The 25,542-nt window shown below is 33.4% G+C and overlaps 3 protein-coding genes and 1 long non-coding RNA gene across 4 annotated transcripts; all 4 read left to right on the top strand.

Moving 5' to 3' along the window:
• LOC144545337 (uncharacterized) lies at positions 1-549 on the top strand. The gene is made up of 3 exons (XR_013508476.1): positions 1-163; positions 316-385; positions 529-549. It is a non-coding gene; the product is annotated as an uncharacterized LOC144545337 (long non-coding RNA).
• Positions 550-3,656: 3,107 nt separating this feature from the next.
• On the top strand, positions 3,657-4,617 carry LOC144544846 (antimicrobial ginkbilobin-2-like protein). Its single transcript, XM_078293384.1, has 2 exons — positions 3,657-4,413; positions 4,529-4,617. The coding sequence occupies exons 1-2, from the start codon at positions 3,657-3,659 to the stop codon at positions 4,615-4,617; spliced, it is 846 nt and encodes a 281-aa protein (XP_078149510.1).
• Positions 4,618-7,953: 3,336 nt separating this feature from the next.
• Positions 7,954-8,679, top strand: LOC144544880 (antimicrobial ginkbilobin-2-like protein). The gene is made up of 2 exons (XM_078293417.1): positions 7,954-8,422; positions 8,538-8,679. The coding sequence occupies exons 1-2, from the start codon at positions 7,993-7,995 to the stop codon at positions 8,624-8,626; spliced, it is 519 nt and encodes a 172-aa protein (XP_078149543.1). The 5' UTR covers positions 7,954-7,992; the 3' UTR covers positions 8,627-8,679.
• A 10,822-nt stretch (positions 8,680-19,501) lies between these two features.
• On the top strand, positions 19,502-25,542 carry LOC144544932 (sulfate transporter 1.3-like). Its single transcript, XM_078293489.1, has 13 exons — positions 19,502-19,866; positions 20,270-20,318; positions 20,818-21,025; positions 21,214-21,388; positions 21,906-21,971; positions 22,055-22,168; positions 22,455-22,571; positions 22,660-22,786; positions 23,241-23,527; positions 24,241-24,431; positions 24,811-24,896; positions 25,005-25,081; positions 25,396-25,542. Exons 1-13 carry the CDS (start codon positions 19,534-19,536, stop codon positions 25,537-25,539), a joined length of 1,974 nt encoding a protein of 657 aa, XP_078149615.1. The 5' UTR covers positions 19,502-19,533; the 3' UTR covers positions 25,540-25,542.

Genomic DNA, 25,542 nt, shown 5'->3' with positions numbered 1-25,542 from the left:
AGAGGAGGCAAATTCACTGCCTAGACTGAATGGAGAGGCTCAAGATGGGTTCGCTTCACTTCGATCAGTTCAGGCTCGATTTGCTCGTGCAACAGCTGTCGACCATGGAGGAGGTACAGTCTGGTCAACCTTTGGTGGAAATTTGGAAGGAACAGTATCACAAGTATGTGCTTTATTTCACTACTTGTTTTTTCTTCGTAAAGTTTCATCTGGTAAAACCTGGTTGACCTGAATTAACTAGCCCTGGTGCCGCCCAATCCAACCTGACGTGTGTATATATATACATTAAACATATTGAGTTTTGAATGACTGTAGGTTGCATATGGGGTTGAGAAATGCTAACTTCCAGGCCAAGGCAAATATCAAGAAAGCAGCTGAACAAGAGGTAATTAACTGTTATTTTCAAATATATGAGGCTTTTTACAGTTCAACCTTAAATTTAGTTGTACGCCTCTGTACAAAACATCCTCATGTCATTTAAATGGTTTGATGTCCTTGGAAATTCTTTTAATTTCTAATCATGTATAGAGAGAGCTTCTTTTGGGAGGTTATATTAACAACAACCTTATTATACAACCACGACAAACGGCTCTCTGGTTAACAAAAAAAAAATGGTTCTGTGGGTATGTTAATTATGATTTAGGTAGGCCATTTGTCAAACTTGGTACACTTTTAAAACTGACTTTTCATCCATCAAACAATTTTTGAAATTAACAGTCTTTCTTAATTGGCATTTGATTGGTTATCAAACAATCTCCACATAACACCAGATCCGATACACGATCATTCTGAATGCAGAACACGCCTTGATATAATTAATTGTTACTGTAGCAACTTTACCCACTGAATCCTATATCAATACCACCAAATAGCAACTTTGCTTATTGTGCTGTGGTCAGAGTAAATGTCTGGTTCTGGCTAAGCAATTTATCAAATTATTACCCAATTGCCCCAAATTAGTTACTATTCCTGTTATTTGGATCTGCTACCTGTAGTTAAGACTTGATGCTCAAATTTTAATATATATTTTCAAGAACAATTAATCTACTTTTTCATATTTTATTTCTTCATTGAACAAAAAAAAAATAATCTATTTGATTAGGTGTGGGTATTGCATAAAGCAGAAACTGTCTTGATTGCTAAGGTTAGCTCTTTCTCTAATTTTAATTATTTTTATTAACTTTAAATTGTGAGGTAACAACATCAGCATTTGCAATAGTAAAAATTTATGTTAGTATTAGTGTTTTGCTTAGTAAATTAAGTGTTGTTCATGAATTATAAGCACTGGTAGAGACCGTTACCCATCTCTTTTATGTCATGGTATGCTGTTTTGTTTTTTTTCCAGGTCATTTCTGTAATTTTCCAGCATTCTGCACAATTCTGCATTATTCTGCAACATTCCAGGGACTTTTCTGTAAATTTCCAGTATTCTATACATCTCTGGGTGAATTCTGGTAAATAACAAGGTCTGTAGTGCAAAATTTTGGGTCTGACAGTATTCAAGGACTGAACTGTTATAGAAAATAAATTTGTTTTAGAAAACAGGTCCTGGATAGGGACCTTTTTTTTTTCTTTTGTAGGTCATGCTTTCTCCATGTGAAATCAACAAGACAAGGTAAAATAGAGATGAAGTAAAGTGAGACCAAAGGCATCCCCAAATTATTTAATTTCTCATCTTTTATTTCTACTGTTTATATAATAAATCAAACAAAATTTATCATCATTATAGTCCCTTGCATCACATAAGCAAAAGAAGTAGGCCAACACAAGGGAAAAGCACCCACTTGGTGCCAGTAAAATCAGAGGCAAAGACCGTTATTACTATATTTATAATTTATGTAATAATTCTGCTTGCAACTTATTTTCCCACAGTGAACAAAAGGAAGAACAACAAAGGTGTATAGTCTACTACGAATCGCTTGCAAAATGTTTTGTAATATCTTTTTATTTTTAAGTGGAGTAAAATGTCTTTTTATTAATCGTCGTTTTTTTATTGTTATTTATTATTTAGATTTCTGATTTTTTTCATTTGTGTTTTTTTTTTCATTTAAATATATATTTTTGTAATTCGGTGTGAATGTCAAATAAAAATATTTTTTTATATTGTATTCAATCTTATTATGTCTCTGTTGCAACGCACGGGTACAATACTAGTATATATATATATATATAGAGAGAGAGAGAGAGAACAAGGCTACCATACATTGCAATGTATAGGCATCTTTATGCATTGGATTATAAATTAATAGATTCAAAGTCCAAATGACCGATCCAAACCGTTCATCTTGTTCTCCATATTAATATGTGTTTGGAGACCAAATTTTACATTTTTTTAGAAATTTTTTACTATTTATTAAGCCACTTTGAAAATTACTGATTCAACGGTGCCTTTTGATTTTACTGTAATCATTGGATCAGCGATTTTTAAAGTAGCTTAATAAATAGTAAAAATTTAAAAAAAATGTAAAATTTGGTCTCCAAACACATATTAATATGGAGAACGAGATAAACGGTTTAGATCGGGCATTTGAACTTTGAATCCGGTGATTTATAGTCCAATGCACAAAATGTCTACGCATTACAATGTATGGTAGCCTTACTCTACATATATATATATATATATGAGGAGGGTTCAAATGCCTCCATTTTTTGTGTCTCCATTATTAAAACGTTAATAACTCAAAATTTAAATCATAAATTTCAAAATAAAACCGTTAGATGTGATCTATGCTATTTTATCTATGTGCTCAGGTTTTTTTTATCACATTTCGGTTTTCTTTTTATGTGAATCAATAAGTTGAAAAATCAATGTCTAGAAATTATCCACATTAGTATGTTTTTACAAGCTCTTGATGACAACCAAAACGAAGTTGAAATGTCATAATTTTTTACCCGTAAATAGATAAAATAATGTAGATCATATGCAACGGTTTTATTTTAACTTTTAAGTTTTAAATTTTGAGTTATTAAAGTTTTTAAAAATGGAGACATGATGGAGACACCAAAAATGAAGGCATTTGAACCCTCCTCATATATATATATATTTAAAATTGTTTTATTTTAATTATGAAATTCAAATTATTATTAATGTTCTTTTTTATAAGAAATGAAACTTATAAAAATAATATTTGTTTTAGTTGTCAAGACCAAATTTGTAATCCATGACATGAAAAAATCTATTTAATTATATTAAATTAATCTTTAATCTCTTAATTAATCTAATATAAAGATGAAATGAATATTGAAAATTTTAAAAATTAATGAGGACTCGTCCATAATAAAAAGGACAACAACAATCATTGAACTTATTTTGATTATAAGATATACAACATATATACATGTATATACAAAAGAAAGACGCACAATTCCAGACACCAATAACTTGAAAAGCTGAAACCCTCTCCTTATTACCGAATTCCTTTTCTTTTCTTGTTTGAATAAAATTCTGATTTTATAAGTTCATCTCGGATCCTCAACCATATGTTGACTAACCATACATATAATTAATTTCAAATAATGAATTCCTACCAAACCCGCATTGTTGACTTATAAAAAGTTGTACTTGAGTTCAAAAAAAAATCCCTGAGAGAGCAAACCAGAGTAGTACTCTAAAAATCTAAACTAAACCCATATCATAATCGACTAAAAACTAAGACATGGAGATCCATATCATCCTTTTGCTTCTGACCTTATATATCCTTCTTGCTGATGGTGCTTACTCATGCTTCGAAGAAAAGTACACCATTGGAAGCACTTACCAATCCAATCTGCAACAATTGCTCAGAGATCTTCCCCAAAATGTGCTGCAAAACAATTATTTCAACAATGCAACGTACGGTAAGGCCCCTGATCAGGTCTATGGACTCATAATGTGTAATGCCGATGCCAGTACAGCTGCTTGCAAAAGATGCCTCACTGAAGCATCCCATGGTATAACTGAATCGTGTGCCTTCAGTAAACACGGAGTCGGTTGGTATGATGCTTGCATGATACGATATTCAGATGCGGCTTTCAATGCCACCAACAACATTGGGTTGATGGGTTGTGAACCCAAAGTACAAGACAGCAAACCGGAGATCTTGGCCGAACTGAAACAATTCAGAGAAACTATGCGGCAACTCGCTGATGTTTTAGCCACCAATGCATCTAGATCACCTCTGAGATGGGCAGCAGCGAAAATGAACTACACACTGAGTGCAAATATATATGCGCTTGCTCAATGCACAAGACAACTTCCGTCCGACGAATGTAGAATGTGCATTAGTGATCTGACTGATTTTGGAGTAAAAGGTTGCACAGGCGACACTGCTGTTCAAGCTGATGAGACTCTTAAGACATTTAGTTGCTATGCGAGGTTTGCACTGAAACCTTTCTACGTGATTTCAGAAGCACATCCACCATGGCCAAATTCCGGTATCTATTTTCTCTCTTTCTTTCTCTCTATCTGAACCATATTGTGGATTTCTATATTTATATTTTTATCCCAATTTACTGTCATTGTGAGCTCTTTATTTTGAATTTCTTGAAGGTAAGAATTCAAGGGAGCCTATTCCTATCCATATATTGACGATCATTATTGGTAGCTTGTTGGCTCTACTGGCAAACATTCGCCTCTGAAGAATTACAAACTAATAAATTCAGATGAGTTTCTACTACCAAATTATTCTATTTACTATTTAGGATACAATTTGAAATCCATTTTTGTAATTGGAACAACAAATAATAAAAGCAAGCATTTATTTTCTAGTACAATTATTTTCTGGTCGGCTTCTGTTGTAATTAATGATCAATTTTTCCCTAAACACATTTAAATTGTCTAGTCTCATTAAGACAACTTAAGAAATTTTCTTTGGTAATCTAAATTCAATTGATATTCATGGGTTCAGTAGATGTTCATAATACAAAATCGGGCTCACTAATTAGAGAGATAATGAGTTAGTTGAATATGGAATATGTTGTGCTATTGTCAAAATTACTCTATTCTAGGCCCAATGAGCTATATATCTATTTTTTTCTTATGTGTAAGATTCTTGTAAGAGAGATTCATAATTATAAAAATTGAGTTTATTTTTTACTATCTGATAAAGCCCTTGGCTTCGAAAATTGGCCGAATCTCATGAGTTGACTCGGCCAAATCGGAACGGTATCAGTCGGGTCTAAGTCGAGATTTACCCGAGGTTCCAGCCCGAGCAATTGTTCTGTTGAAAAGTGGTTGAATTCAGACAAATTCAACCGTGTTTGGTCCGAATCACAGAATCGGAGTATTGGACTGATTCTCACGATTTGGAGGCGGTTGTCTCCTAGATCGGCCGATTCTGCCATCTTTTTCCGGCTGGTCCAAGGAAACTTGAGATTGGAAATGAAGATAGGTATGACTTAGGAGAGGAATTAGATTGGGCATTATAAATATAAATAGACATGGTGTGTACATATGGTGAATTGTTTTGTGTTGAGAATAAAGGTTGATTGACAGTGAACCATGTCCAGTCGAATTTTTCCTTTGAATGTTGCAGGGAGGGCCTCCTAATTTTTTTTTTCACTATTTCAAACAACAAAGTTTTGAAATAAATTCTACTTCTCCCATCATCCACTAAACGTGACACAAAACAACTATTTCTACAATGGACGTGCGGTAAGGCCCTTGATCATGTCTATGGAGTATGGACTCATAATTTGTTCTGCTGATACCACAATAAATATGGAGTTTTTTTATTTGAAAGTTAGCGGCTTTAAGTGTCAACTAACAATTTCATTGATAAGAAAAACAAACTACAACGAGTCAAATGACTCCCTAATATAAAATCTAATCTTTTATTCTCACAAAATTCACAAAATTACTCAAAATAACTCTAATATTGTAATCTCACTTATATATACTCATAATTACTCTATTACCTTAAACCCTATCGCTCTCTACGATTGGATCCACTCTTTCGACCGCCGTGGAGCTCCGACATCTGGAACTACTCACCCACGCTTCAATCAAGAGGACGTAGAGATTTAATATTTTGAGCTCCGACGATACCACATTTTTGGCTCCGATCAGTTCCACTTGGCTCCGGCCCCTCCCCTCTCTCTCATTCTTCTCTCCACTCAAGAAAGTAGAGCCGAAAGAGAGAGGAGAAGCTATGTGAAAGGTGAGATCTAGAAGAGTGAGAAAAACTAAAGTACTAATATTGACCAAAAGTACTAATATTGACCAAACTGCCATTAGGAATGCAAAAGACCTTCCAGATTCCCAAATGTTAATTTTACATGTTAGTATTTTTAATCAAATTTAATTTTCAACACATTTTCTCAAAGCGTCCAGTAATTTAAATCAAAAATAGAGATGAGAAAGGAAAAAGAGAGATGACGCTCATTAAAGCTTTAAGGGAGCACCCCGTTAACTCTCATCAAGCAGCATCATCAGCACACATCTTCACACAAATCCAACGATTACTGAATGGAAGAACACTAGGCAGTGTACATTGCAATGTACAATAGCCTCACTTAATTCTTTTTCCATAAGGCTTATTGAAATGCATATGCCAGTTCATTGACGACGCCACCACCAACTTGATTTATCAAGTACAGCCCCATGTGTCCCACTGGAAACAAAATTAATAAACCGTTGACCTCAACAATAGTACAAGCCATTCATATAACTGGCTTGGTTTAAAATATTGTGTAAGATATGAAAATTTTAGTTGGTGTGAGGAGGTGAAAATATCTATCATGATTTCGAGAATCTCACTCAAATAAAGGCTATAAATGTTGTTCACCGTTCCTATTTATATAACTTTTATTTTAATTTCAGCAGAAAGCCCCAAAAATTAGTACTTATTTAAAATTAGTGTTGTACACTGACTGATAGGGACCATTGACATAATATATATATATAAAAAAAAAATAAGGTTCTAATATTCTCAGGTTATGGTGCCACCTATTGCACATTCTTTGTGTTTATATTTCAAAAACTTAGAATTTAAACATGGTATCCGAATCATTATTAAAGTTTTTTCAATGAAAAAATGAAAATGCATTCATATAAAACTTCATAATTTTTTGTTTGTCATGAAAAAAATTATAATCCATAATTGATGAATCTATTATAAAATAGATATAGATAATTTCAGATACCAAAAACTTAAAACACTAAAATCCAGGGTAAAGATATTGACAAACAAATTTTCCCTTCATGTGGCATACGAGTCAAGTGCAGAACTATTTTGACTTTATTATCAGTAATGCTGCATTAAGCAATATTTGCTCTATATCAATATCTTTATCTGTCCTCATTTTATTACTACATTCCCTTCTGTTTCTTGTTTGAATAAAAGTCTCATCATACAACGAGTAGTATGATCATCGACTTGACCCTTCTGTTTCTTGTTATCATCAATCAAAGGAGGGCTTGACCCTCGTTTCTATCTCAAAAAAAAAATTGCAATGCCCAAAACAGAGTACGCAAACTTCAAGTCAATCTTGGATCCTCAACTATGTGTTGACTAACCGTTCGTTTAATTAATTCCAAATAATTAATGCATAGTTAACCCACATGTTGACTTTCAAAAGTTGTAGCACTCTACAAATCCAAATCCAAAATTGTAATTGACTAAATATTAGGACATGAAGATCCATTCTATCATTTTGCTCCTGAGCTCATATATCCTGCTTCTTAACATTCCTGTCTATATTTGCACAAGACCTCCTGACTGCTGGGGTTGCTTGTCGCTGGGTTTCCCCAAAATGCAACAATACTACACCATTGGAAGCACGTTCCAATCCAATCTACAACAACTCCTTGCTGGTCTTCCCCAAAAAGCGATGCAAAACAACTATTTCTACAATGCGACGTATGGTGAGGCCCCTGATCAGGTCTATGGACTCATAATGTGCTATGCCGATACCAGCACAGACGCCTGCAAAAGCTGCCTCATTGAAGCATCTAACAGCATAATGGATTGCTGTGCCTTCAATAAAAATGGAGTTACTTGGTACAATGAGTGCATGGTTCGATATTCAGATGTAGCTTTCAATGCTACCAACAGCATTGGGTCAATAGGTTGTGGACACAAAGTACTTGACAGCAAACCGGAGAGTTTGGCTGAACCGAAAAAATTTAGAGATATTTTACCAAAATTGTTTGATGGTTTAGCCACCAATGCATCTAGATCACCTCTGAGATTGGCGGCAGGCAAAATGAACTACACGCCGAGTGCAAATATATATGCACTTGCTCAATGCACCAGACAACTTCCGTCTGACGAATGTAGAATGTGCATTGGTAACCTCCTTACTGATTTTGGAGTAGAAGGTTGCCCAGGCAATACTTCTGTTCAAGCCGATGAGACTTTTGTGGCATTTAGTTGCTATGTGAGGTTTGCGCTGAAACCTTTCTATGTGATTTCAGAAGCACATCCGCCATGGCCAAATTCCGGTATCTACTATCTCTCTTTCTTTCTCTCTCTATGAACCTTACTGTGGATTTCTATATTTATAATTTTAGCCCAATTTACTGTCATTGTGAGCTCTTTATTTTGAATTTCTTGAAGGTAAGCGTTCAAGGGAGCCCATTCCTATCCATATATTGACGATCATTATCGGTAGCTTGTTGGGTCTACTGGCAAACATTCGCCTTTGAAAATTACAAACTAATAAACTCAGATGAGTTTCTACTACCAAATTATTCTTTTTACTATTTAGGATACATTTAGATTTTTTATTTGAAATCCATTTTTTAATTGGATACAAGAAATAATAAAAGCAAGCATTTATTTTCTTGTAGAATTATTTTCTGGTCGGCTTCTTTTGGAATGATCAATTTTTCCATAAACACATTTAAATTTTATAGTCTCATTAAGACAACTTAAGAAATTCAATTGATATTCTTGGGTTCAGTAGATGTTCATAATATAAAAATCGGGCTCACTAATTAGAGAGATAATGAGTTAGTTGAATATGGAATATGTTATGCTATTGTCAAAATTACAATATTCTAGGCCCATCGAGCTATATGCCTATATATCTATTTTTTCTTACGTGTAAGATTTTTGCAAGAGAGATAAATAATTATAAAAATTGAGTTTGTTTTTACCATATGATAAAGTCCTTGGCTTGGAAAATCGGACGAGTCCGAGTTGACTCAACCAAATCGGAACGGTATCGGTCGGGTCTAACCCGAGATTTACCCGATGTTCCAGCCCGAGCGATTGTTCTGTCGAAAAGCGGTTGAACTAGGACCATTTTATTGAATTTTAAAGTGGAACAGAGAATGGATTAACAATGCTTTTATTGATTGTTGTATATATTTTACAAGCTCTATACAAGAGTATTTATAACCTAATTTCTACTAGCCGTTAGACTCTTTCCTAAATTACAATGGCTGAAATATTTACCCTGATTGTGCTTTAATTACAGTAATTTACAAAGATTAGGCTAGATACTAAATATGGCTTAACAGCTATACATGATGCTAGCCTTATTTGTTTCCTAAACTATGCCTATGATGATATTTACTGAGGCTAAGATTTTATTTCTCAATACTCCCCCTCAAGTTGGGTTCGAATAAATTGATTGAGCCCAACTTGTTAAGTATGTTTAAGTGACTAGATTTGTCGAGTGCTTTAGTGAAGACATCTGCCAGTTGCTCCTTGCTTCTGACAAATGGAGTTTCTATTTCTCCCGACTGTACTTTTTCTCTCACAAAGTGACAGTCGACCTCTATATGTTTTGTTATTTCATGGAACACTGGATTAGATGCAATGTGTCGTGCAGCTTGATTGTCACAGTACATTTTCATTGCTCCTATGTGCTCCATCCTCATATCGCTAAGCAGTTGCTTGATCCAGATGAGCTCACTTGCAGTGGATGCCATGGCTCGATATTCTGCTTCCGCACTTGACCTTGCCACAACATTCTGCTTCTTGCTCTTCCATGTGACCAAGTTGCCACCTACGAAGGTACAAAAACCGGTGGTTGATTTTCTGTCGCAGCTACCAGCCCAATCTGCATCAGAAAAACCAACCACATCATTAGAATTATTTTTTTTCATCCAAATTCCTTGACCTGGAGTGCTTTTCAGATATCTCAGTATTCTATCAATTGCACTCAAGTGACTGGTCCGTGGAGCATGCATAAATTGACTTATAACACTAACTGCAAAGGCAATGTCTGGTCTAGTAACTGTAAGGTAAATTAACTTACCTACCAACCTTTGATATTGTCCTATATCAGGTAGTGGTTCACCATCCTCAATTCCAAGTTTAATGTTGGTTTCCATTGGGGTATTGGCTGGTTTAGCTCCCAATTTACCAGTTTTTTTTAACAGGTCAATGACATATTTTCTTTGGGATAAAAATAAGCTTTTACTTGAGTCAGCTATTTCTATTCCAAGAAAATATGAAAGTTTTCCAAGGTCCTTGATGTCAAATTCCTCCTTCCAATATGTTTTAACCTTTTTTATTTCTTCATTATTATTTCCAGTGATGATAATATCATCTACATAGACAAGAATAATGATAGTGCAATTTTGTGAATGTTTAACAAACATGGAGGAATCAGCTGTGCTTTTATTAAAATTAATTTTTAAAAGAGAAAAACTTAGCTTGGCATACCATGCTCTTGGTGACTGCTTTAGACCATAAATTGTTTTCTTTAACTTACATGCCAGTGTTGGATTCGATGCATCTTTGTGACCTGGAGGAAGAGTCATGTAGACCTCTTCTTCCAAATTTCCTTGAAGAAATGCATTTTTTACATCCATTTGGAACATATCCCATCCCAAGTTGGTGGCCACTGATAGCAAAATTCTAACTGTATTCATTTTTGCTACTGGTGCAAAGGTCTCTTGGTAATCAATACCATAAGTTTGGGTATATCCTTTGGCTACTAATCTAGCTTTGTACCTTTCAACTGTACCATCACAATTGTATTTGATTTTGTACACCCATTTGCAACCTACAGTCTTTTTGTTTTTTGGTAAATGAATAATATCCCATGTATTATTTTTTTCTAAGGCTTGAAGTTCTTCTTTCATAGCCTTAACCCAAACTAGACTTTGGTTGGCTTCGTTAAAACTTGTTGGTTCGGTTTGATTGTTGATGCTACCCAAATAGGCCTGGTATGTAGGAGATACCTTATCATAAGAAATAAAATTTTGAATTGGATACATCACCTGATGGGATACATAATCCCTTAGTTTGATGGGAGGCCGAGTTTGTCTTATTGGTCTTCTCAAGGCAGTTTCTTCTTGAGTTGCTTCTTCGCTTGAGTCAATTTCAATCTCTTCTTGAGTTGCTTCTTCGCTTGACTCTGTTTCATTCTCTTCTTGAGTTGTTTCTTCACTTGACTCTGTTTCTTCATTTTCTCCCCCTGAAGGGATTGCACTTGTTTCACCAGTGTGATCTCCTTCTACCTGTTCTTGATTTATTTCTTCAGGAAATATAAAATTATTTGGAGGCAATTGTATTGGTTGACCTTGTGTATTTCCTTGTTCATTTGTTTGATAATATGGTTCATTTTCAAAGAATGACACGTCTCGTGAAATATAAAGCTTATGATTTTTTGGGTCATAACACTTATATCCTTTCTTTTCTGAGGAGTATCCCAAAAAAATAGCTTTAACTGAATTTTTATCTAACTCGTCTTGTCTTTTTATATGTACAAAACATGTACACCCAAATATTCTTATATGGTCAAGATCAATTTTCCTATCCTTAAGAATTTCTAAAGGACTCATGTTCCTAAGTCTAGCACTTGGTAATCTATTTATTAGGTAAGTTGCTGTTAACACCGCGTCTGACCAATACGTTTTTGGAACGTTAGTTTGAAAGAGAAGTGATCTAGTAACTTCAAGTAAATGTCTATTTTTTCTTTCTGAAACTCCATTTTGTTCGGGTGTGTTGATGCATGTGGTTTGATGTAAAATTCCTTTTTGTTTAAAAAATTCTAAGAAATTATTATTTATGTATTATGTCCCATTATCAGACCTAAAAATTTTAATTTTCGCATTGTATTGATTTTCGACAAAATTATAGAATTCTTGAAAGTATGAAAAAACTTCATGTTTTCCTTTCAAAAGATATACCCAAGTTGTACGAGAAAAATTATCAATAAATGTGACAAAATATCTGAAATGATTATAAGAATTAATAGGAGCTGGACCCCAAACATCTGAATGAATTAAATCAAAATATTTTTCTGACATACTGGTGGATGAAGAAAATGGTAATCTAGTTTGTTTTAAAAATTTACACACATCACAATTTTTTGAATCAAGATTATAACAAAAAAGTTTATTTAAAACTTGATCAGATGGATGACCAAATCGTCGGTGTAACAATTTGTCACGATCTACTGAATTTAATGACACAAGACATTTATTGTTATTTTCTTCAAGGTAATAAAGACCATTTTTCAAACATCCCTCACCAATCGCATTACCCGATTCTCGATCCTGAAGGGTTACTTTATTTGGTGAGAAGATGACATTGTAATTCAACTCTTGGGTTATTTTACTAACCGATAATAAGTTTGAGTTAAAGTCTGGTAAATACAAAATATCATTCACATTTTTTGTGAGAAATTTGGTTGTACCAACACCTTGAATTTGAACCTTGTTTCCATTTGCAACAGTTATATGTTGAGGGTTTTTAATTTGTGTGATATTTTCTAATTTATTTTTGTCCCATGTCATATGATCAGTAGCACCTGAATCAATAATCCATTTACTTGTGTTATGACACATATTTGCAGATTTAAAATTATTGTCAATTTTGCAAGAATTAAAAGTACTAAAAGTAGATTTAGAGTGTACAAAACCTGAAGTTTGCTGCTGTAGGAAATTGTTTATTTGAGTTATTAGTTGGATCAGCTGCACTTCTTGAGCCACAGAGAATCCAGAGAGGTCAGATGGGTTATTTGGTTGAGCCGCTTCATTCTTGTCCGCTATTTTGCTCACCCCGCCAAACCCTCCTTTCTTCTCCTTTCTTGCGCAGCCCCAGTTGCTTCCCCGATCTCCCTTCTCTCTGACCGGTCGGAGGTTTGGGTGCAGGAACCAACACCCCTCCTTATTGTGCCCGACTTTCTTGCAGTTGACGCATCTCTCTTTAGGGTTTTTAAGGGTTTGATTTTCGAAGTTAGGGATTTCGGATTTTGTTGCATAGGCTCGATTTCCAACTATGTAATCGATAAACTTTCTTGCTAGTTGAAGGATCTCAGGTTGGTATGTCATAGTTGCTAGATATATCGGTTTTCTAACAGCCTTTTCAGGTACTGTTTTTTTTTTATTGGATTTTGAGCAATCTCGGATCTGATCAGATTGAGACTCAGTTTGTGGTGTTGATAAGAACAAATGTTTCTATTTGATGTCACGTAATTGGTACAAAGTTGTTTAGGGTTTGCTGCTGGTAAGAAAGAATTTCTGGTAAAAAGACTGGTTTTGGGCAGTTTTCAGGTAATGGGACTGATCTGAATTTTTTAGAACAAGACTGATCTTAATTTTTCTGGAACAGGGACTGATCTGGATTTTCTGGTCTTTTACTGGTTTACTGATGTTTGTTGATGAAAAAGAAAAGAAAAAAAAAAGAATTTTTCTGGTTTTCTGATGCTCACTGGTGAAAAACTGAAATTTCTGGTTTTTGAGTTTTTTTTTTTTTTGGTACAAATTGTTGGTTTCTGATTTGATATGTTGTTAGAATTGGTAATAAAGAAATAGAAACTGATAAGAACAGAAACTTATTTGGTATATTGTGTAGCCTTGCTCGATGATGATAGATGGTTGAAAGCACAAGTAAAAAAGGCATGAGTAGCTCGTCAAGTAATTGGCTGAGGATATCGTTGCTCAATTCTGAGAGCCTTGTGGGTTTTCTGATGTTGCTTGCAGTTCTCAATTCAGATCTGAACCGATTTTCGATTTGATGATGCTGCAGTTCTCGTTAGCTGCAGTCTGGTTGTTGATTTGCGGAATTTAGTCAGGAATTTAATCCTGCTCTGATACCATATTGAATTTTAAAGTGGAACAGAGAATGGATTAACAATGCTTTTATTGATTGTTGTATATATTTTACATGCTCTATACAAGAGTATTTATAACCTAATTTCTACTAGCCGTTAGGCTCTTTCAAAAATTACAGTGGCTGAAATATTTACCCTGATTGTGCTTTAATTACAGTAATTTACAAAGATTAGGCTAGATACTAAATATGACTTAACAGCTATACATGATGCTAGCCTTATTTGTTTCCTAAACTATGCCTATGATGATATTTACTGAGGCTAAGATTTTATTTCTCAATACATTTCAACTGTGTTAGGTCCGAATCAGAGAATAAAAGCATGGGACAGATTCTCACGATTTGGAGGCGATTGTCTCCCAGATCGGCCGATTCTACCATTTTTTTCCATGGCTGGTCCAAGGAAACTTGAGATTGGAAATGAAGACATGTGACTTAGGAGAGGAAGTAGATTGGGCATTATAAATATAAATAGACGTCGTGTCTGCATATGGTGTATTGTTTTGTGTTGAGAATATAGGTTGATTGACAGTGAACCATGTCCAGCCAAATTTTTCCTTCGAATGTTGCAGGGTGGGCCTCCCAATTTTTTAATTTTTTTTCACTATTTGAAACAACTAAGTTTTGAAATAAATTATACTTGTCCCATCATCCCCTAAACGTGACACAAAACAACTATTTCTACAATGGACGTGCGGTAAGGCCCCTGATCATGTCTATGGGGTATGGATTCATAATTTGTTCAGCTGATGCCACAATAAATATGGAGTTGCTTGCTACTATCCGTGCATGATTTGATATTCTGATGAGGCTTTCAATGCTAGAAACAACATAGGGATCTTCTTATCGGGTTCTTTTGTGATGATCAATTTTTCCATTAACAGTTAAAATTTTCTGGTATCAGTAAGACAACTTATTCAAAAACACAGCGCTTCCGTGATGCATCTACATATATAGAAGAAGTATCTGTTGCGCTGTAACAAATTTGTCTTAGTAATGTAAATTCAATTGATGTTATTTTGTGCAGCAGATGTATATAAATACAAAAGTAGTGCTAATTAATGTTATGTTTTTATCCAAATTACTATATTACCGGCTCATTGGGCTATATGTCTTTTATTTTGTTGTTATATGTCAAGATTCTTGTAAGAGAGATTAATAAATAAAACAAAAATTAATTTACTCTTTACTGTCAAATAAAATTCTACGGGAATACGAATTATTAATTAGCACTGCTATAGATTTGTAAGAAGGGCATGAAAATGATGCTTAAGTTTTTTGGATTTTTCCCTTAAAAGTCATGTATAATGTTTGGTAAAACATATAACCAACGAAATCTTGGTCCATAAAAAAAGTTAAAGCGAGGGAGTATGAAATGAAGAATGAAATTTAACATGGGTGATGTAAGTAAGCGTCTGCTGATGTAACAATCAAACAGGCCATAGGCCCAGGGAACATAGTTTTGAGCTTGCCAAGGCCCGGGCATCCTGACTTTGAGATCCTTCACAGCCCAATTGCTCAATAAAAATCTTAGACAATATCATCCCGGGTGTTTACTGTATAACATGCAACTGTTGAGCAACAAGTTGCTGAAATGATAGTTTGAGGAGTATTAGAAAAAGAAAAAGATATGTTTGTCACCTGATCTCCTCTAGCATGTTCCGTACATATCATGATGATTTTTGTTATATGATCATCATTCGGAATAATTGACACGTCACAAATGACCATCATGTATGATTAGGATCGTTAGATCTCGATCGAATTGTTATTTTTGAATAAATTAACTTAAATTACAAAAAGTTAGTTATACTTGATCAAATGTGACAAACATGACCATGTTTCAGGCTAGGGAAAATGTTGTTTAGCGCCTTAAAATTTCAGTTGAAGTTTGTAATTATTTGTTTTTATTTTTATTTTTCAGTTTTGTATTTCTTTACAATACTTTTCTTAGTTTTGTTCTTGTCACTGTATGTAAAGTCAGATATAAGGTTTTTCATGTAATTTTATTTTTATTAGTTAGTAAAATAGTTGCAATGAGTTCATTTTTTTGTGTAATATAATTGTAAATTTTATTTATGTTTGTTAATGTAATATTTTTGTACAATGGTTGTCAAATATGGATGTGAACGAATTATAAACAATATTTTAGAACTACATATCTATATTGTAAAGCTGGCGTGCACTCTGTTCACTAAGAAGGTTTGGTGAGCATAACTCCAAAATTTATCGGATTAGCTTCAAACAAAGAATTCAAACCATTGAATCTGAGCTATTGCACAAGTGGTGTGCGTACATGCAACATTTTTAAATTTTCATATTCATTAACTACAAAATCAAGCAGTCAAAGAGATGATCTGAACCGCTCAACATGATCTCCATATTGAAATGTACTAGGGGACTAAATTTTATATATTTTTTTTAAATTATTTACTAATTTTTTAGAATAATTCAAAATCACTATTTTTATGATCCAGAATCCGTCCAAAAACAATGGTTTTCTACCTATCTAAAAAATAGTAAAAAATTTCCAAAAAATATAAAATTTAGTTCTCCAAGCACATTTCAATATGAAGAACATGCTGAGAAGTTTTGATTGGCTATTTGAACTTTGAAACTAGAGATATGAGCGCAAATTAAAACACCCAATTTAATTTGCAAAGTATGGTATATATAGTATATGAGATGGGCTATGGTGCATTGCAATGTATAGCCTCTTTTGTACATGGACTATAAATCACCAGATTCAAAGTCCAAATAACCGATCCAAACCATTAATCTTGTTCTTCATATTAATATCTACTTGGAGACCAAATTTTATATTTTTTGGAATTTTTTTTACTATTTCTTTAGATTTATTGAAAATCGATGTTTTTTTATGGTCCAGATTTGTCTGAAAACAATGATTATCAATAAATCTAAAAAAAAATTCAAAAAATGTAAAATTTGGTCTCCAAACACATATTAATATGGAGAACAAGTTGAACGGTTTGGATCGGTCATTTTAACTTTGAATCTGGTGATTTAAAGTCCAATGTACAAAAGATTATATACATTGTAATGCACCATAGCCCATCTATATATATATATATGTTGGCTACTCTACTTCCATAAGCATATGAGTGCTTCAGATCGACCATTTGGACATTAAAAATGTAAAAATGACTTATAAGCATATGCCCTCGTATGCTTATGGAAGTAGAGTAGCCAACCTCTCTCTCTCTCTCTCTAATATCTATATATATATTATATATATATACATACATATATATAGAGTTAGGCTGGGGTGCTATGGATAGCATAGTGGCCTCTATGCTACGGCTCAATATTCGAGTTTTCAAAATTCAAACGGTCGATCCGAACCGTTCATCTTATTCTCCATATTAATATCTGCTTGGAGACCAAATTTTATAATTTTCTGAATTTTTTTACTATTTATTAAGCCACTTTGAAAATCGCTAATCCAACGGTTTTACTGTTTTGTGCAGCCACCGTTGGATCAACAATTTTGTAAAATTCTTAATAAATAGTAAAAAAATTCATAAAAATGTAAAATTTGGTCTCCAAGCAGATATTAATATGGAGAATAAGATGAACGGTTCGGATCGACCGTTTGGATTTTGAAAACTCGAATATTGAGCCGTAGCATAGAGACCACTATGCTATCCATAGCACCCCAGCCTAACTCCATATATATATAAACACATATATATATACACATACATACATATCTATATATATACATATATATATAGACAGAGATGGGCTATGGTGCATTGCAATGCGTGGAGGGGTTTGTGCATTGGACCATAAATCTAAAATTCATAATCCAAATAACCGTTCCAAACCGTTCATCTTGTTTTCCGATTTAATATGTGCTTGGAGACCAAATTTTACATTTTTCTGAATTTTTTTACTATTTATTAAGTATTTTACAAAATTGTTGATCCAACAGTGGCTCAACAAAACAGTAAAATCAGCAGCCACCGTTGGATCAACAATTTTGTAAAATACTTAATAAATAGTAAAAAAATTCAGAAAAATGTAAAATTTGGTCTCCAAGCACATATTAATATGGAGAACAAGATGAACGGTTTGGATCGGCCATTTGGATTTTAAATTTTAGATTTATGATTCAATGCACAAACCCCTCCATGCATTGCAATGCACCATAGCCCATCTCTCTCTCTCTCTCTCTCTCTCTCTCTATATATATATATATGAGGAGGGTTACAACATCTTATAACAATTCGGTTTTACGATTTTAAATGTCCAAACAGAAAATGTTCAATATGATATCGATATTAAAATATGATTGGACATAAAATTTTACATTTTTTTTAAATTTTTTTTACTATTTATTAAGTACTTTACAAAATTTTTGTTTTTCGACAATTTTGGACCACTAAAAAAACAACAGTTTTGTAAAATATTTAATAAATAGTAAAAAAATTCAAAAAAATGTAACATTTTATGTCCTATGCATGAAGTTTCTTTCTGATTTATATTTGTAAATATTTAATCACTAATTTTGTATTAAGCTGACGAGTTATTTTCTTCTGTTTTTTGGATTCTTTTGAAGGATGCAATAAAACTGGCCAATCCTAAGAACAAGTATTTATATATGAATGTCCATACATATTATGTCTTACCCAAGAAAATAACAGTACATATTGTATCTTACCCAGTTTTAAAGAGGAATTAAAGGAAAAAGATCAGGGCATTTTTTTAAAGAAGAGTGCAAAAGGAGAACTGTCCGTACATATTATATCTTACCCAAGAAAATATCTTTAGCAATGAACAAAGTCGCAATAGTTGGGATGATTCAAGTCTAAAGATGGGCATTGCAGTCATTTCACTAATTAACAAATTATATCTTCAATATAAACGAACTACAATTGTTTGAAAGCTTCTTTTCCTGAATGATTTTACCATAAACAGCAAGTCGATAAGTTGACCAAAACAAGAATTTAAGAAATAATTTAAAATAGTTCATTTAAGAATTAATTTATTATACAAAGGAATGAATTGACATTAATTAAAATAGTGCAATTAATATTTATTTCATTTATTTGAATTTAGAACAAATTGGATCTAGATTCATACCTGCCAACAAATCTTTCGTTGGCAGACATGAGTTGACCTGAATTTATATATAGTTGTACTATATATACTATGGACATCTTATACTTGTCCACAGACCAAGATTGCCTTGAGAATAGTTATCTTGTACAAGTGAGGTGAATTTCTTCTCTTTCCTTTCCAATGTGTTAGAAAGCATAATTTTCTGTATTATTTTTCAATTTAATTCATTCTCAGCTACTTTCAAGAGGCTTCTTATGTATAACAGTATAACAGTAATATTCTTTTCTTAAATCCAATAGAGCACTTTCACAAAACCATTATGTTATTGGATTAAGGTGGTCTTTTATTTACAACATTTTAAAAATGAGATTAATTGACTAACCTGATTATTTTTGTCTTGTTTTCATTAAAAATGTTCAGAGCCATCTTGGGTCACTTTATCAGAGGCCTGATGAGGGACAACTCAGTTTTGGCTGACAATGATATCAGCAATGACATTTCTTCACAACCCCTCCATGTAGGAAATGATAACAACAGCAATGGCCATAAGGTCGAAGTTCCTCAGAGAAAAACATTTCTTCGTGATTTTTCAGCTTCAATTAAAGAGCTGTTTTTCCATGACGACCCACTTTACGAATTCAAGGATCAACCTAAAAGAAAGAAGCTCTTGCTCGGAATTCAGTCCTTTTTCCCGATTGTTGGTTGGGCAAGGGATTACAACTTGAAAAAGTTTAGAGGAGATTTAATTGCCGGATTAACAATTGCAAGCTTATGCATTCCTCAGGTACCGAGAATATATAGCTTGGTTGTTAATTATTTGTACCAGGGTATATTGTTGCACAACTGCATATCATGTTTTGATTTTATTTAATGTTAGTTGACTAATTGAGCTTTAGAAGATGGATAGATGTGCCTTTATAATAATTAATTCCTCCAGAATACCAATGAAAATGACCTATTGATCCAGTTAAAACGACATTACCTATGAGAAATTAGTGTGTCCAGAATATGTCAGGGTACATGTAGTGTTTACATTTCTTTATTCATTAAATTGCTTTAGATTTTAATATGTTGTGCAGCATTTGGATTTCAAAATTTCATTTCACAATTGTCAAATTACAACGGAGCTGTTATGATTGTAAATGTTTATTGCAAAAATTACTAAAATTCTACATTTTTCTTACTAGGATATTGGGTATGCAAAGCTTGCCAACGTCAATCCTCAAAATGGGCTTTGTAAGTGCTGTATTTAGTCTTTACTTTATTATATATGCAACAAATGTTAATGGTTAACTAAAATATTTAGATATATACTAGGATCACTTAATTATATTCAATACCACAAATTCATGGTTTTGAAGCTCCACAACCATAAAATGTGGACATAGAAGTATAACTTCTGAGCCTTTTCGATTTAATCAAAATAAAAATGAAAGATACAATAGTTTATCATTCCCTACAAATTAGAAGGATGAACTACCAAATAAAATGACTCTAGATATAACAAAAATGTACTTGTTTTACCATACAATTACGAATCTATCACAAAGCAACTTTTGTATCAGCTATATGCGATTCGTGTGAAGCTTTGTATTAGTAAACAGATTTAATAAATTAGGAGCCAGCAGACTGCCTGAATACTATCTAGCACATCGGTAGTAATTTGCATATAAATTCAAAACAAGTGTTATTTGGTATAATAGTAGTTATATTAACAAATGTTGGTTTTGTGTAGACACGAGTTTTGTGCCACCTCTTATATATGCGGCAATGGGGAGCTCAAGAGATATAGCAATTGGACCAGTGGCAGTTGTGTCACTCCTGCTTGGTGATCTGCTGAAAAGAGAAATTGATCCAAAGAAGCATCCAGAAGAGTACCTCCATCTTGCTTTCACTGCCACTTTCTTTGCTGGAATAACTGAAGCCGCACTTGGTGTCTTCAGGTAAACACCACTTCAGACTACTATTTTATAAATTTATATAAAATTATAAGGATAACTTGCTATGTTTTATTTGAACTGGTTATATATAAGTTTTTCTACATAAGTTATTTTTAAAATGACCTTTTGAATTTTGATACTTTCCCGCTTGAAAGGTTTCTTAAGGTATGCTTTCTGTTTTGCTCTATCAGGCTGGGTTTTATCATCGAATTTTTATCACACGCGGCAGTAGTAGGATTCATGGCAGGTGCAGCCATCACAATAGCCCTCCAACAGCTGAAAGGCCTTCTGGGAATCACAAAATTCACCACAAACACTGATATTGTTAATGTCATGGACTCTGTCTGGAGCAACGTTCTTCATGGGGTAAGTGTTGGGATAAACTCAGTTGCAATACTCACTGCTTTGTGCCAGTATGCAAAAGATTGAAGAGAGAATAATAATACTTTTTGATTAGACACAACAACTTTATTTCCTTTCTCTGTTACTCAAATTACATAGAGTTCTATGATATTTAAAGCACTACAACGTTCCTAAAATAAACACCCACAACATTTCTAAGAAAAGCACCCACTACACAACTATGCCAACTATTCCTAAAATAACCATGCTTAAAAATAACAAATGCCTAATATAGCTGATGCAGTTTTCATACCTCTAAAAATTGCTTGTAAATTAACTCATGCACAGATTATCTAAAAATGATTTTGAATTAATTTTCAAAAGTAAGAAACTACTTATCATGATGGTTTATTAGCTTCAAATGAACAAATAACAAACTAAAGAAAGGGCATGATCATAAACTAATTAGATTTTATGTAATATATATAAGAAAAAAAATAGAGATTTCTAACAAAATACCTCCGGTATTATTCTTTTCCAGTGGAACTGGCAGACTCTGGTTATAGGGATGGCGTTCCTGGCGTTCCTCCTCACTACAAAATTTATTGTAAGAAGTTTGGCTTTTTAACAATCGTTTGAAATTTATATTTAGAGGTTTTGAAACTCACCTCCAATTTATTGCATATGTAGGGTAGCAGGAACAAGAAGCTATTTTGGGTGGCAGCAATCGCTCCGATGATCTCAGTTATCATATCTACATTTTGTGTTTACATAACCCGTGCTGATAAAGAAGGAGTTAACATAGTATGCTTTTTTATACAATTTTCATTCTCTCCATGATTCACTGATATAGACAAAGGATAAATACACGAGAAATTAACTATTAAGAAATTTTAAAAAAATGTTCATGATGATTATTATTTCTCAAAAGTTTAGACCATTCTCAGCATTTTATTTTAGGTCCACAAAACTTCATATGTTGGATAAGTGTAGGCAATGAAATGCAACAAACAAATACTCCAAGCTAGGATAAATATTCTCTTTAACTATATCACTTTCTGGGTTAGTTATACACATATTAAAAATATAGGTGAGGCACATAGACAAAGGAATAAACCCATCATCAGTGCACAAGATCTACTGGTCGGGACCATACCTGGTAAAAGGAGCAAAAATTGGCATCATTGCTGGGATGGTCGGCTTAACGGTAAAACCTTTAAAAAGTTAAAAAATTAAAGTTTATAGAATTTTAGAAACCACTATGCTGGACTCATGAATATCGTGTAATGCATCAGGAAGCAGTAGCTATTGGGAGAACATTCGCAACCTTAAAAGATTACCCAATCGATGGAAACAAAGAAATGTTGGCATTAGGTGTAATGAATATTGCTGGTTCTTTGACTTCTTGCATTGTAGCAACAGGTATCATTATGAATGAAAAGTTTGTGAATAGCCCCTTTTAGATCATGAAACTTATGTCGTTGCCTTAATTTAACTTTAGTAATTACATGGTCAACTCAAAGAATGATACTGGGAGGTAATTTAAATGCTTGCTTTGTCAGTTGGTTAGTAAAATTCTATTAGGAGCTAACCATATTAGTAAAGTTTGTACAAGTCTTATTGCTGACATGCATAGTTTGTTTCCCTTTTTTGCTTTTGCTTCCCTAAAAAATTTGCATATCCCTGTCTGGCAAGAAAATCAACCATGAATGTTTTTTTTTTTATTTTTTTTTATGGTTGGTGAGTAAATGCTTACAAACAGTTTTCGTTAATAGAAAAAACTGTACAACACCTCTATGTACTGTCACAACACCTCTACCTACTGTACAACACCAACAATCAATCATCAATGTTAAGTACATTATTTATTTTTCAGGGTCTTTCTCAAGGTCAGCGGTGAATTATATGGCAGGATGCAACACAGCCGTGTCTAACATAGTTATGTCTATGGTGGTTTTGCTAACCCTTTTCGTAATCACACCTCTTTTCAAATATACACCAAGTGCTGTCATTGCAGCAATTATAATCAGTGCCGTCGCTGGGCTAATTGACTTTAAAGCTGCATATCATATTTGGAAAGTAGACAAGATGGATTTTGCCGTATTACTGGGGGCATTTTTTGGTGTCATTTTTAAATCAGTTGAAATCGGCCTTCTAGTTGCGGTTCGTATTTTACTATATATGATCATGATTAGTTGGAATATGCTAGCATGCTACACGTAGCATAGCTCCCCTCTGTGCAACGGCTCAATATTCGACTTTTCAAAATCCTAACGGTCGATCCGAACCGTTCATCTTGTTCTCCATATTAATGTGTTTGGAGACCAAATTTTACATTTTTTTGGAATTTTTTTACTATTTTTTTAGATTTATTGAAATTACTGTTTTTAGCAAATCTGGACCATAAAAAAATAGCGATTTTCAATAAATCTAAAAAAATAGTAAAAAATTTCAAAAAATATATAATTTGGTCTCCAAATACATATTAATATGGAGAACAAGATGAACGTTCGAATCGACCGTTAGGATTATGAAAAGTCGAATATTGAGCCGTTGCACGGAGGGGAGCTATGCTACGCGTAGCATGCTAGTATATTCCATGATTAGTTTCTTTTTTCTGTCTTTGAAGATAATCAGTTTAAAAAACAGTGTGAGCTGTTTTTTTCTAGTCAAACAGTAAACTTCCTACAATAAAAAGTACCCAAATATTCCTCCAAAGTAAAAATAAAACCAAAATAATTACCGAAAAACTGTATTTGTTTGAACATCTCGCTGAGGTAATGCATCTTAAATTGATTAGATTTTCAAAAAAAAAAAATACTCATTCAAAAATTATCTTACATATACATGCATCTTTTTTTTGTTTAATGAAACAGGTTGTATTATCACTAGCTAAGATACTTCTTCAAGTAACCAGGCCAAGAATTGCTCTTCTTGGCAACCTTACGGGAACAACTATTTATAGAAATGTCGAACAATATCCCAATGCATGCAAAATGGCAGGAATTCTAATCTTGAGAATTGATTCAGCTATATATTTCTCCAATGCCAACTATATCAAAGAGAGGTATGTTGCTTATATTATTTGATTGTATGCTAATTTGTTGAGGGAGTCGGTTTCCCTGTGAAAGGCATGCATTTGTCAGTTGTGTATATGTCTTTGTTTTGTCTGTTTTCCGATTTGGATTGAGCAAACCAACATACATTTGTTTTGTTTTTTTGTATTTCTCATTTTGGGTGTTCTGATGCTTTCTAGAACTTTATTGAAGCATCTGGAGACCTCTTTTATTAGTTCCGCATTTCAAACCTATATCTACTCCAACATACTCCAATTAAATTATTTTCATGTCCTTAAGCAATGTTTTTCCTAGTAGAAAACAAAATTAAGAAAATCACCCACTGACCTCTGTTCTCTTCTCTGAGAACTGCTGGAACCTCCTTTTCAGAATATTAAGATGGTTGAGAGATGAACAAGATCTGAACAAAAAGCAAGACCTACTGGATATCGAGCACATAATAATTGATATGTCGCGTAAGCAGTTTTATACTTGATTAGTTATCTATATAATTGATGTTATTTTGTTCTGTGTGTAAACCTTTAATTATTAATTAATGCACTCCTCATGTACTTTTTCTGCAGCCGTGACTGACATTGACACTACTGGCGTCCAAAACTTAGAGGAATTGCACAAAGTCCTCACGAAGCGTAAAATTCAGGTTAGTAGTGCAAATTTATTGCCCTTGTGTTGGGTGTCACCTTCAATGGATACCTATGTTGTTTTTTCTCACCTCATAAAGTAAGGACTTTTTTTTCAAGTCAATCCCATTGATCTCATATTAACAAATTAAATCCATAACACATCAATAATAAACCATAGATGATTGAATTTAGTCCACCAGTTTCAAATTGGACAGACTAATTCGAAATACTAGGACTTACTTTTCAAGATGAAAAATGGGCAGATAAAGCCAACCTTTCGCTAGCACACAAAATTTGTATATATATTTAATTTCATTTGTTATTACCTTAGCTTGAGATCGCCAATCCGGGGTCAGTTGTCATCGAAAAGCTCAGAGCCGCAAAATATACAGACCTCATCGGCCATGAACACATCTTCCTCACTGTAGGAGATGCAGTTGCACAATGTGCTCCAAAGGCAATAGAAGATGCATGAGAA

This window comes from Carex rostrata, chromosome 27 (assembly GCF_964058835.1).
Source record: "Carex rostrata chromosome 27, lpCarRost1.2, whole genome shotgun sequence".
In the NCBI taxonomy this organism is placed as follows: domain Eukaryota; kingdom Viridiplantae; phylum Streptophyta; class Magnoliopsida; order Poales; family Cyperaceae; genus Carex; species Carex rostrata.
This window is presented reverse-complemented; position numbering and strand designations above follow the sequence as displayed.